The sequence below is a fragment of the Sus scrofa genome, chromosome 13 (genome assembly GCF_000003025.6).
Source record: "Sus scrofa isolate TJ Tabasco breed Duroc chromosome 13, Sscrofa11.1, whole genome shotgun sequence".
Classification (NCBI taxonomy): Eukaryota; Metazoa; Chordata; class Mammalia; order Artiodactyla; family Suidae; genus Sus; species Sus scrofa.
The window spans coordinates 75,643,720-75,657,094 of record NC_010455.5 but is presented as its reverse complement, the minus strand read 5'-3'; the positions used below and the strand labels follow the sequence as shown (position 1 = coordinate 75,657,094).

The window sequence follows — 13,375 nt, the reverse complement described above, 5'->3', positions numbered from 1 at the left end:
CACTGGCAGCATATTGGAAGTTCCCAGGCTAGGGGTCCAATTGGATCTGTAGCTGCTGACCTACGCCACAGCCACAGCCGCAGCAGATTCTCAACCCACTGAGCAAGTTCAGGAATTGAACCTGCGTCCTCATGGATACTAGTCAATTTTGCTACTGCTGAGCCACAATGGGGATTCCCTGTATAACTACTTCAATGAAGGAATCTCACATCTAGGGCCATTTGCTAAGAAAATAAATAGACATACACTCCTAAATATCTAAGTAAGGACGTTCACCCAAGCAATGCTTATAAGAGCAGGAAAGTAAAAATGTTCTACAACAAAAGACTGGTTACATAAATTAAGGTACATTTAATGGCAGACTTAATGTCTATGCAATCATTATGACACATTTTTTGATATGTCACATTTAAAAAAGAAAATTTTAAACTTGCGAAAATTAAATATTAGAGGTGCTTAACACAGTGCCTATTGCATTATAAGCATATAATTTACATTTTTCACATTATGTTTACTGGAAAATTTCAAAGGTATAAAAATAGGGAAAGAGGAGTTCCCGTGATGGTACAGTGGAAACGAATCCAACTAGGAACCATGAGGTTGCAGGTTCAATCCCTGGCCTCAATCAATGGGTTAAGGATCCAGTGTTGCTGTGAGCTATGGTGTAGGTGGCAGACGCAACTCGGATCTGGTGTTGTGGCTGTGGCATAGGCCGGCAGCTACAGCTCTAATTAGACCCCTAGCCTGGGAAGCTCCATATGCCATGGGTGTGGCCTTAAAAAGACAAAAAGACAAAAAAAAAAAAAAAAGAGAAAGAATAAGATGATGAACCCCTATATATATATTCATCATCTCACTTCAACAACTATCAACATTTTTTTCACTCTTGGTAATTTTTTAAGTTTGCGACTATCCTCCCTTCCCATACACACACATACAGTGTTTTTTCTACCAAATGTACATAAATGTACACTGCATGTAAGCATAGAAAAAGAAGAAATTTACACCAAAATATTAATCATGTGAACCTCTAAAGGATGGAATTATAAGTAATTTTATTTAATGCATATTTCATCTACATTTTCTTTTTTCTAAAATAAATAGGTACTATATCATTTTGATAGCTGACTAAAAGAAAAAACTCAAGCAAATATAGGACTCAAAAGAATGAGAAGTTATCTTGAATTCTAGTCTTGATGTTAAAACAATACATAAGAGAGAACCTTCTATCAATTGTTTTTTTTTGGTCTTTTTAGGGCCACACCCATGGCATATGTAAGTCCCCAGGCTAGGGGCTGAATCAGAGCTGCAACTGTGGCAGGATCCAAGCTGCATCTGCGACCTACACCACAGTTCATGGCAATTAACCCACTGAGCAGGGCCAGGGATCAAACCCAAGTCCTCATGGATACTAGTCAGGTTTGTTACCGCTGAGCCACAATGCAACTACAATATCAAATTTTTTAAAATTGGTGCGATGTGTGGATATTGCTATCCATATATTCAATTTCTAAGATTTTCTATCTTTATTGTTCAATGATGATTTGTGAATAACAACAAAATGCAATGTTTCAACCTTCACTGGAGTCCAGTTTGAAAATCCAACTGTAAAAAGACATTATTTTACACAATTGTGAAAATTCAAACAGATTGGGTATTAAGCTGTTAAAGAAATTATTATTTATTCTGTTACTGGTACATTTAATTGTTTTTTTTAAGTTCTAATATGTTGCAAAATAAGAGAATGTCTGTGATTTGCTTTGAAATATTCCAGCCAAAAGCAAAAAGTAGGGAAAGATGAAACAAAATTAGCAAAATGAGGTGTTGTTTAACAAGTACAGTCTTAGTTTTGCAAGTTGAAAAAGTTCTAGAGATTTCTTATACAACAATATGATATAGTTAACACTACTGTACTATACTCTTTGAAATGGTTAAGATTTGGATAAGTTTTAATGTTTTTTATCACAATTTTAGAAAAGATCGGCAAAATGATAGCTGTTAATGCTGGGTAGTAGGTATATAGAAATTTATTTATTTATTTTTTAAATGAGGACCATATAGTACTGATACGTACTGTATCACAGAAAGATTTAATTTTATTTAGCTTCCTAAGGGAGAAAGAAATATAAGTAACATTTTTTTCTGTTAAACATTCAAAGCAGTTTTAGTTTAAACAAAACCATCAGAAAGAAGAATAAATCAAATACCTTTTAAGTAGGGAAATCAAAAGTTGGAGTTTTAAAAGCTTCTTATTCAGTCCTAGCTGAATTACGGTAAATAAAAATTTTATGTTTGCTAACAACGAAGTTTTAATTATGCTGAATAATCACAATAACAATTTGAAAAAAGTATCTACAATCAACAGTAAGTATGCTACAAAGATGAGTAATTGAGAACTTAATAACTAGGACTCAAATTTTCTTTTTTGCCAATCTGAAGGCTACAATTAGAATATAAGGTTATTTTATAGCTATTTGTATTTGTACAGTACTTAAGCATTCAGGTCAATAGAATTCTGGCCTAGGCATCCAGGATTTTATTGGGCCCCTCTGACTGCATAGCATGCGGCAGCCTAGTAAATAATTTTTTCCTTGAGGTTGCTGTGGGCCCCTCCCCACTCTGAGTAGAGTAACTAATAGAAGAGCCATTCATGGTAGTTTATTAGCCAGCTGATATTTCAGGGGTGCTGGATGATTAAAAGTCAATGTATTACTGAGACTTAGAGCATCAAATAATGAAGATTATTATTTTTTTCTTTTCCTTTTTATTTAGGGCCATACGTGTGGCCTGTGGAAGTTCCCAGGCTAGGAGTCCAACTGGAGTTGCAGCTGCTGGTCTACACCACATCCACAGCAACACCAGATACGAGCCGCATCTGCAACCTACACCACAGCTCATGGCAATGCTGGATACTTAACCCACTGAGCAAGGCCAGGGATTGGACCTGTATCCTCATGGATACTAGTCGGGTTCTTAACCCACTGAGCCACAAGAGGAACTCCTAAAAAAAAAATTTTTTTTTTTTTTTTTGTCTTTTTGTCTTTTGTTGTTGTTGTTGCTGCTATTCTTGGGCCACTCCTGCGGCATATGGAGGTTCCCAGGCTAGGGGTTGAATCGGAGCTGTAGCCACCGGCCTACGCCAGAGCCACAGCAACGCGGATCCGAGCCGCGTCTGCAACCTACACCACAGCTCACGGCAACGCCGGATCGTTAACCCACTGAGCAAGGGCAGGGACCGAACCCGCAACCTCATGGTTCCTAGTTGGATTCGTTAACCACTGCGCCACAACGGGAACTCCTAAAAAAAAAATTTTAAGGTCCCTCTAGCTCTCTCAATTTATCTAATAATTCACTCTTCTATAAAATTGAGATGACTCAACAAACTATCATGACAAATTAAATAGATAACATATAACTATATACTCTAGATAACAACATTTAGAAGAAGCACTGAGACAGTGTCTAGCATATGGAAGATGGTCACAAATCTTTATTACCTTCTATATTCACTTCCCTTTTTGTCCCTGGCTTTTTTTTTAAATGGCCACACCTGAGATATATGGAAGTTCCTGGGGTAGGGGTCAAATTGGAGATACAACTAAAGCCTATGCCACAGCCACAGCAACACAGATCTGAGTTGCATCTGCAACGTATGCCACAGCCTGTTGCAAAGTCAGATCCACAACCCACTGAGCAAGGCCAAGGACCAAACCCACATCCACAGAGACAACGTCAGGTGCTTAACCCACTGAGCCATGACAGGAATTCCTGTTCTTGGTTTTTAACTGAAAAAGCAAAGTGAATATGTTCTAAGAAGAAAATTCCTAAATTAGGTGGCTAATTTTTTGTTTTGTCTAAATCATTAGTTCTTCATTTTTAAAAAAGGTTTCTAGTAGTGTTTCTATTACCACAAAGATATTGCCTTCAGTTAGTGTGAATCTCTCAGTATGTGTGTCCAAGCAGGCAGATGAGCCGAAGCTCCCTGGCTGAGGGACCTCAGCCTAGGCACCCCCACTGTCACAGAGATGGAGCAAGACAGACAGAAGTGGAACCAAGGCAAGAGCCAGAAACAGCCAGAATATGTAAGCCAGAGTCAGAAAGAAATGGAGAAGGAGACAGAGAGCAAAGGTAGAAAAAGAAAAGAAGGGAAAGAAGAAGAAACTAAGATTAGGAGAGTGAAATGAATGTGAGTGTGGACTAAGCATGAGAATGCAAGACAGTGACAGAAGGAGAGAGTACAAGGCACGAGTGAGGAAGTACCAAACCTGCAAGGAAGCCAGCAAGCACAGGAGCAAGTGTGCAGGAGCACAGGGTTAGAGGGGAGGGGGGAAGAGACGTGGGTGAACATACATGCACGGCTTTAAGCTAGTTCAAGTTTAATCAAAACCTCTCTGCCTCCCATTATTTCAAAAATGACTTAAACCTACCTGAATTATCTCTGATTGTTCAGCCAGAGTCTTCCTTTGTGCCTCCAGAGAAGATACTTGTTGCTGATAAATCAGGCGCTGCTTCTCCCAGTCCAGTGATTTCTGACGAAATTCCTGAAGAGGCAATTAAGGTACTTAACTTTTAAGTGCTTCCCCTTGCTGTCACTACATTCCAGATTCACTTTTACTTTAATTTCTCCCCAGGTCCCTCAGTACACACGCACCTTTCTCCACAGCAGGAGCCCCATTACTCACTTAGCTGATAGAACTGTAGAGTAATACTAAATTCTTACACACTGTGCATCTGTATACCTGTCTTTCTAAATTTAACACCCTAATGGTGAAGAGTACAAAACACAGATGCTAAATACTAGCTTCATAACAATTTTCATAGATTTGCTGCCACCTAAGGGTTGTTATTTTTTTTTTAGTGATTTTTTCAGAAAACTGCTAAGACAATGAAAAATTCAAAATATGATTACAGATATCCCTCACTATCCACATTATTGATAACCAAACCCAGGAGTTGAACAGATTCGAATAAATTTTCAGATAAAGCCCTCAGTAGCCCAATTCTTATTAGTATCTAAAACTCAGGAACCAAATAGATTCAGTTAGGTTTTCCTCTTGCTGAGTCAGGGCTGAGGCCAGCAGATCCCTTCTCCAGTCCCCAGCCTGACCAAAGAGGTCATCACCTCCTCTGCTGCTGCGGTCATCCACGCCTTCTCATTTGGTCACATCTGTGACACATGGAAGTTCCCAGGTAGAATCGGAGATATAGCTGCAGGACCATGCCACAGCTACAGCAACACTGGATCTGAGCACATCTGTGAATTATGCTGCAGTTTGTGACAATGCTGGATCATTAACCCACTGTGTGAGGCCAGGGATCGAACCCTCATCCTCAAGACACTACACTGGGTTATTTACCTGCTGAGCCACAATGGGAACTCTGGAACCACTTATAAAACTAGGAGATACAGGAGTTCCCGTCGTGGCGCAGTGGTTAACGAATCCGACTAGGAACCATGAGGTTGCGGGTTCGGTCCCTGCCCTTGCTCAGTGGGTTAACGATCCGGCGTTGCCGTGAGCTGTGGTGTAGGTTGCAGACGCGGCTCGGATCCTGCGTTGCAGTGGCTCTGGCGTAGCCGGTGGCTACAGCTCCGATTCAACCCCTAGCCTGGGAACCTCCATATGCCGCCGGAGCGGCCCAGGAAATAGCAACAACAACAACAACAAAAGACAAAAAGACAAAAAAGACAAAAAAAAAAAAAAAAAAAAAAAAAACCTAGGAGATACATAAGCCCCACCCACCAGAGGGATTGAGTCACCTCCAGCTACGAGTGGGCAGGCATCAGCCCCTCCCATCAGGAAGCCTACAGCAAGCCCCCACACCAACCTCAGCCACAAGGGGGGCAGACACCAGAAGTAAGAGAGGCTACAACTCTATTATCTGTAAAAAGGTCACCACACCAAAAACCTATAAAAATGAAAAGACAGAGAACTATAACTCAGATGAGGGAGAAAGGAAAAACCCCAGAAAATCAGCTAAGCGATGAGAAGATTCTCAGCCTCCAGGAAAAAGACTTTAAACTGTTGATGCTGAAGATGATGCAAGACATTGGAAATAAACTGGAGGAAAAGATGGATAACTTACAGGAAACACTGAGCAAAGAGATACAAGATATAAAACTTAAACAAGAAGAGATGCAAAATACAATAACTGAAATAAAAAATTCACTAGAAGCAGGAGTTCCCGTCGTGGCGCAGTGGTTAACAAATCCGACTAGGAACCATGAGGTTGCAGGTTCGGTCCCTGCCCTTGCTCAGTGGGTTAACAATCCAGCGTTGCCGTGAGCTGTGGTGTAGGTTGCAGACGCGGCACGGATCCCACGTTGCTGTGGCTCTGATGTAGGCCAGTGCTACAGCTCCGATTCGACCTCTAGCCTGGGAACCTCCATATGCTGCAGGAGCAGCCCAAAGAAATAGCAAAAAGACAAAAAAAAAAAAAAATTCACTAGAAGCAGCTAACAGCAGAATACAGGAGGTAGAAGAACAAATAAGTGAGGTGGAGGACAGATTAGTGGAAATCACGGATGCAGAATAGAAAAGAGAAAAAAGATTGAAAAGAAATGAAGAGAGTCTCAGAGAACTCTGGGACAATGTTAAACGCACCAACATCTGTATTATAGGGGTGCCAGAAGCAGAAGAGAGAGAAAAGGGGACAGAAAAAATATTACAAGAGATAATAGCCGAAAACTTCCCTCTCATGGGAAAGGAACCACTCACTCAAATCCAGGAAGCACAACGAGTACCATATAAAATAACCCAAGGGGGAATACACCGAGACACATATTAATCAAACTGACCAAAATTAAAGACAAAGAGAAAATCTTGAAAGCAGCTAGGGAAAAGAAACAAATAACATACAAGGGAACCCCAATAAGGTTATCGGCAGATTTTTCAGCAGAAACTCTGCAGGCCAGAAGGGAGTGGCATGATATGCTTAATGTGATGAAAGGAAAAAACCTCCAACCAAGATTACTTTACCCAGCAAGGCTCTCATTCAGATTTGAAGGAGAAATCAAAACCTTCACAGATAAGCAAAAGCTGAGAGAATTCAGCAATACTAAATCAGCCTTACAACAAATACTAAAGGAACTTCTCTAGGCAGAAAAGAACCAGAGAGGAAGGAAAGAAAAAAGAGAAACAAAAACAAATCCAAAGCAATCAATAAAATGCAATAAGAACATACATATCAATAATTACCTTGAATGTTAATGGACTAAATGCCCCAACCAAAAGACATAGACTGGCTGAATGGATACAAAAACAAGACCCATATATATGCTGTTTTCAAGAGACCCACTTCACTTCTAGGGACACATATAAATTGAAAGTGAGAGGATGGAAGAAAATATTTCATGCAAACAGGAATCAAAAGAAAGGTGGAGTAGCAATACTCATATCAGACAAAATAGACTTTAAAAGGAAGAATATTTTAAGGGACAAAGAAGAACATTACATAATGATCAAAGGATCAATCCAAGAAGAAGATATAACAATTTTAAACATCTATGCACCCAACACAGGGTCACCACAATATATAAGGTAATTGCTAAGAACCTTAAAAGGACAAATCAACAATAACACAATAATAGTGGGAGACTTTAACACCCCACTTACAGCAATGGACAGATCAACCAGACAGAAAATCAATAAGGAAACACAGGCCCTGAATGATGCATTAAACCAGATGGACTTAATACATATTTATACGACATTCCATCCAAAAGCAACAGAATACACATTCTTCTCAAGTGCACATGGAACACTCTCTAAGATTGATCACATCCTGGGCTACAAATCCAACCTCGGTAACTTTAAGAAAACTGAAATCATATCAAGCATCTTTTCTGACCACAATGCTATACAACTAGAAATCAACAACAAGAAAAAATGTGCAAAGAACACAAACACGTGGATACTCAACATGTTACAAATAGATTCAATTAAAGTAGTAGCCTTTGATTTCCAATTTTTTATTATCTCAACAGAATTGCAAATACATGAATAACAAGAAATATCTGTACTAAATTTTAACAGACATCTGTAACCCAAAGCCAAACAGTTCAAAATTCATGACAAACCAACAGTAACTTCAAGTTGCAGGAGCAAGAAAGTGAGCCCAACATTTATGAAAATGGGGCAAATCAAAGGGAAAGGAACCTCAGTCTTTTCATCACTGTCCTCCAGCACCCTCAACGCCAGAAGTGTCACACTAGCTTAGGGTAATTACCATTCACCAGCTGACAGTTACTCATTAATTCTACCAGATACGCCAGGTACTGTTCTAAATGTTGGGGATACAATATTTAACAAGACAAATAAAAATTCTAGCCCCACTCAATAGGAAGGAGATAGGCAACACATTCATTGTACAGTACACTAGATGGCAATATAGTTGTCCCTCAGAACCTGTGGGGAGATACTAACATACACATATGCTCAAGTCTCTTACATAAACAGTACACTATTTGCATATAACCAACCCGCATCCTCCCATATACTTGAAATCATTTCTAGATTACTTATACCTAATACAGTGTAAATGCCATGTAAGGAGTTCCCGTCGTGGCGCAGTGGTTAACGAATCCGACTAGGAATCATGAGGTTGAGGGTTCGGTCCCTGCCCTTGCTCAGTGGGTTAAGGATCCGGCATTGCCATGAGCTGTGGTATAGGTTGCAGACACAGCTCGGATCCCACGTTGCTGTGGCATAGGCCGGTGGCTACAGCTCCGATTTGACCCCTAGCCTGGGAACCTCCATATGCCGCAAGAGTGGCCCAAGAAATAGCAGAAAGACCAAAAATAAATAAATTAATTAATTAAAAAAAATGCTGTGTAAATAGTTACCCATAGGGGAAATTCAAGTTTGGCTTTTTGGAACTTTCTGGAATTTCTTCCCCAGAATATTTTAGATCCATGGCTGGTTGAATCCATGGATGGGGAACCCACGGACAACTGTACCTGTTTTGTAGACAATAGAGCATGGAATGCTCAGAGTTGGTGAAAGCAATTTTAAAAAGGAATGGCTAAATTGAAAAATATTTAAGCAAACACCAAGGGAGAGGAGGATAAAGTTATACTATTCTGAGAAGAGAGAACAGCAAGTATAACACCTTGAAGTGCTAAGTGAGGACATGAGGTAGACAGGGAACAGTGACAAGTGGCAGGATCCAAGCACTTTAAGAGATAGAAGGTCAGATAAATATCAAGTGTCAGGAGACAGAGGAGTGAGCTGAAAAGACAGGAATGGTAGTCAAAAAATGAGATGCTTAAAAATGTGATTGTGGGATGGTTACAAGTATTGGTAATGACAACATCTAAGGAACAGTTCTGGGAACAGGGGGAAGAGACAGGAGATCAAAATATCTGTGGAGGAAAGAACTCCAAGGAACTCAAAGACCAGAGTATCATTAGCATCATTCCTGTGGATAGCAAAATCCCTAGAATTATGAAAAGAGCAATGTTGGAGAGAATGACAAAAAAAAGTCTTTGAACCAGCAGAGTAACCAGGGCACAGAAGATGACTACTTTGGCTATATGTACACTGATTAGTAGTATGTGCTATTGACGTGATAATCAAAAGTGGAGTTTCTGAGGTACAAAGAAAAGATAACGGTCAGTGAGTGGTAATGAGGAAATAGAACACGTGGGGTTTTATGAAGAAAAAAAAAAGGCATCACTGAAGAGGGCTGGAAGGAAAGCAGTATCTGCGTAGTCCTCTGTTTCTATGCTCCTCAAATGTGTAAAAATACTGAGGGGTTCGCTAATTATTAGAGAAATGCAAATCAAAACTAAAGTAAGTTACCACCTCACACTGGTCAGAACTGAAATCACTAAAAAGTCTGCAAATAATAAATGCTGGATACAGTGTGGAGAAAAGGGAACCCTCCTACACTATTGACGGGAATATAAATTGGGGCAGCCACTACGGAAAACTGTTTGGAGGTCCTTCAAAAAAACTAAAAATAGAGTTGCCACATGATCCAGTAATCCCACTCCTAGCTATATATCAGGAGAAAACTCTAATTTGGAGATACATGCACCCCAATGCTCATAGCAGCACTATTCACAATAGCCAATTCATAGAAACAACCTAAATGTTCATGGACAGATGAATGAATAAAAAAGAGGCAGTACATATACACAATGGAATACTACTCATCCATAAAAAAGAATAAAATAATGCCATTTGCAGCAACACAGATGGACCTAGAGATTACCATAGTGAAATCAGGAAAAGAAATACTGTATGATATCACTTAAATGTGGACTCTAAAATATGATATAAATGAACTTCTGCAAAACAGAACAGGCTCACAGACAGAAAACAGACTTGTGGTTGCCAAAGGGGAGGTGGGGGGGGTAGGGATGGACTAGGAATTTGGGATTAGCAGATGCAATCTATTATATATAGGATGGATAAACAACAAGGTCCTAGTGTACAGCACAGGAAAGAATATGAAAGAGAATATGTATATATATGCATAACTGAATTACTTTGATGTATACTAGAAATTAACACATTGTAAATCAACTATGCTTCAATAAAATAAAATGAAATAAAAATATTGAGATGTAAAAATAAGTATTAAGTGCAGAACTTAAAATTCTATATAGTAATAATATACTGGCATTTGTGGGTGACAGGTCACTGAGTATAAAAACTGGAAGTAATCATAAAAAGAGGTTGAACAATGTTTCTCAAGTTAGCATCAGCTAGGGGAGGGGATAAAATGCAAATTCCTAGCTGACATGCCATACTACTGCATCAGAATCTCTGAGAGCCTAAAGAGGACCCTAGGTGACTCTTAGGTCCATTGGAAAAGCAAGAGCACAGACAGATGTGAGGAGTGGGGCATTCAAGGGGAAAAAGCGCCAGCCTTGTGTTGCTCTTTCATCTGCTTTTGGTAGTATTAACAAACCACTCCCTTAAGTCCTCTAGGAAATCAATATATACACTAATCACAAAGTTACTCAGTCTCAATAAAAACAAAGTCAGCAAAGGGGAGGTAAATGACTTACTATATCCAAATAATGGGAACTGAGGATAAACAATCTTTCTTCTTTCTTTTCTTTCTTTCTTTTTTTTTTTTTTTTTTTTGCTTTTTAGGCCCCACACATGCAGCAAATGGAACTTCCCAGGCTAGGGGCCTAACTGACCTATGCCATGGCCATAGCAACTCAGGATCCAAGCCGCACCTGTGACATCGCAGCTCACAGTAATGCTGGATACTTAACCCACTGCCACTGAGTGAGGCCAGGGATCAAACTCATGGATACTAGTCAGGTTCATTACCGCTAAGCTATAACAGGAACTCTGAGGATAAACAATCTGATATGCAGAGTACTCTGTACAAAAAAGCCATGTACCCTCAACCCTTACTAAGTCCCTACTATATTAGGTGATCAATAAGATAAGGACACTGCCTATACGAAATGACTAATAACTGGTGGCCAATGTTCCTCCATATTGGTATTTGGGGTACAATAGTCCTTCCATTGTACAACAGTCCCTAGTCCCTGTCCCCTATAATACCAGTTTCACTCCCAGTCATTCTGACACTTGAAACAATGTTTCCATACACATCCAATGCCCTCAAAGGGTGCTACTGCCCCGCTGAGAACTACTGATAGCTAGTAACCACAGGGAACCAGATGTACAGTGGATCACCATCCTACCTTTGAAATAGCTGTGATAGTCCTGGAGATGGAAGAAAACTGGTTTCAGGAAATAGCACTATTAGAAACAGGATTTTCCTACATGAACTCTGACAATCACTAAGAACAAATTAGTGCTATGAACATACCTCTATTTTTCCAGTTAACCTCTCAATTTCAGACCGATCTTCCCTGTGATTTTTGGTATTTCCTCTGAAATCTCTTACATGCTTTTTCTGTAGCTTTTCATAGCTTCTCTTCAATCTGCCTAACTGGAGACACAGTTATTTCTAGACTTAAAATTTAAGAATTTGAAAACAGCAATGGTACAACAAATTGGCATTATGAAAGTATGCATAGGGCTAACTAGGACCTCTGAAAATAGGATGTTTTAGAAAAAATACAAAACAACTCAAAACCACATATAAAAAATAACACTGGAAAAGAAACATACTAAGTCAAAAAAAAATAAAGGGAAAACATTTTATAAACAAAAGTTTAATTATTATTACAATACATAATAGCCTTGCACTTAAAGGCCCCTCAACACACACCCCTAATAAAAAGAGCAAATAAAAACTCTTTTTCCTTTCTCTAGGCATGTAGTTCTTGAGACCATTTTCCTATGGAACACTGATATTCAGTAAACAGGAGAGGAGAACTTTGAAATTAAATAAAAATAAAAGCAGCTTTTCCCCAGTCTGGGAAATAAAACTGAATCGATAGAATTTTCTTACTTCTCTTATCTATCCCAAAATGCATCTGGAAACTTTGGACCCCTCATTACTTAAAAACTATAACTGATTCAACTTAAAAAAACAAAAACATTTAATATAAGTTTTAGTATCAATATTTCATGGTATTATACAAAAATTTCTCTATTTCTTTTAGGTATTCAACCGAAAACCACATTTTAGAATCACTGTTGTACACAGTATCAAACATTATAATTAGGCAAGATTCTTTACCTGCATTTAAGAACAGAGAAATAATTTCTATTGCCATACCATACCGCCCATTTACAAAGTAGAAACTCGCTCATTAACAAAATTCTCAAGAGTTGAAGAGATAAAATTATACAAAACATAACAGAATTAAAATCTTACTTCTTCATGTAGTTTCTTTAACTCCTGCTTATACTCCATGGCCATCTCTTGCTTGACTTTTTCATGTTCTTCTACCTGCTGACGCAACATTCCAACCTAAAAGCAGAGGTATTAGTTTTTTTCATTATTAGCATTGAAACAATAACCCTGAAGCATAAAAATGGGAAATAACCTTGTGTTTATCTGTAAATACACATTCTCAACTGTACATGGTAATACCCAACTTCTCAAGAAGTCAAACGTCTAATTATTTAATAATCCATAACACCTCCAAAAAAAAGGAAAACAAGCAACTGTTCTAAAATTTCTAGGTTTAGATGAAAACTTGCTCTATATCACTTATTCTTCCCAACACTTTTTAATCAAAAAAAATTCACAAGAGATTGAGAATTATAAAAACCTTGGAATCTAAAAATACTGAACAAAAATCTCTGAGACATTAAGAATAAATTCCATAAATCAAAGTACAGAATAGTAACATGAGACAGAAAAAGAGGATACTTGTACCACCTAACAATTTACCCCATTTTAGAGAAAACCAGTTTCACTAGCCACAGCTAGCTCATGCCCAACCCTCACCTCCATTAATACCCATCAGAATTTCTCTACATCTCTC

The 13,375-nt window shown here is 38.7% G+C and overlaps 1 protein-coding gene across 13 annotated transcripts in view; it reads right to left on the bottom strand.

Moving 5' to 3' along the window:
• CEP63 (centrosomal protein 63) overlaps positions 1-13,375 on the bottom strand; it is a 101,466-nt gene that overhangs the window by 49,993 nt on the left and 38,098 nt on the right. For 10 of the 13 annotated variants that reach the window (XR_002337692.1, XM_005669858.3, XM_021069477.1 and 7 more), the window contains 3 exons: positions 12,760-12,855; positions 11,803-11,925; positions 4,428-4,541 (listed from right to left, as the gene is read on the bottom strand). Coding sequence is in view for 12 of the 13 variants with exons in the window: in XM_005669858.3 (XP_005669915.1) it covers positions 4,428-4,541; positions 11,803-11,925; positions 12,760-12,855 (333 nt within the window). In the remaining variant the exon portion in view is untranslated. The remainder of the gene's footprint in view (positions 1-4,427; positions 4,542-11,802; positions 11,926-12,759; positions 12,856-13,375) is intronic. The other 3 variants (XM_021069478.1, XM_013982034.2, XM_021069475.1) reach the window with 1 other exon arrangement.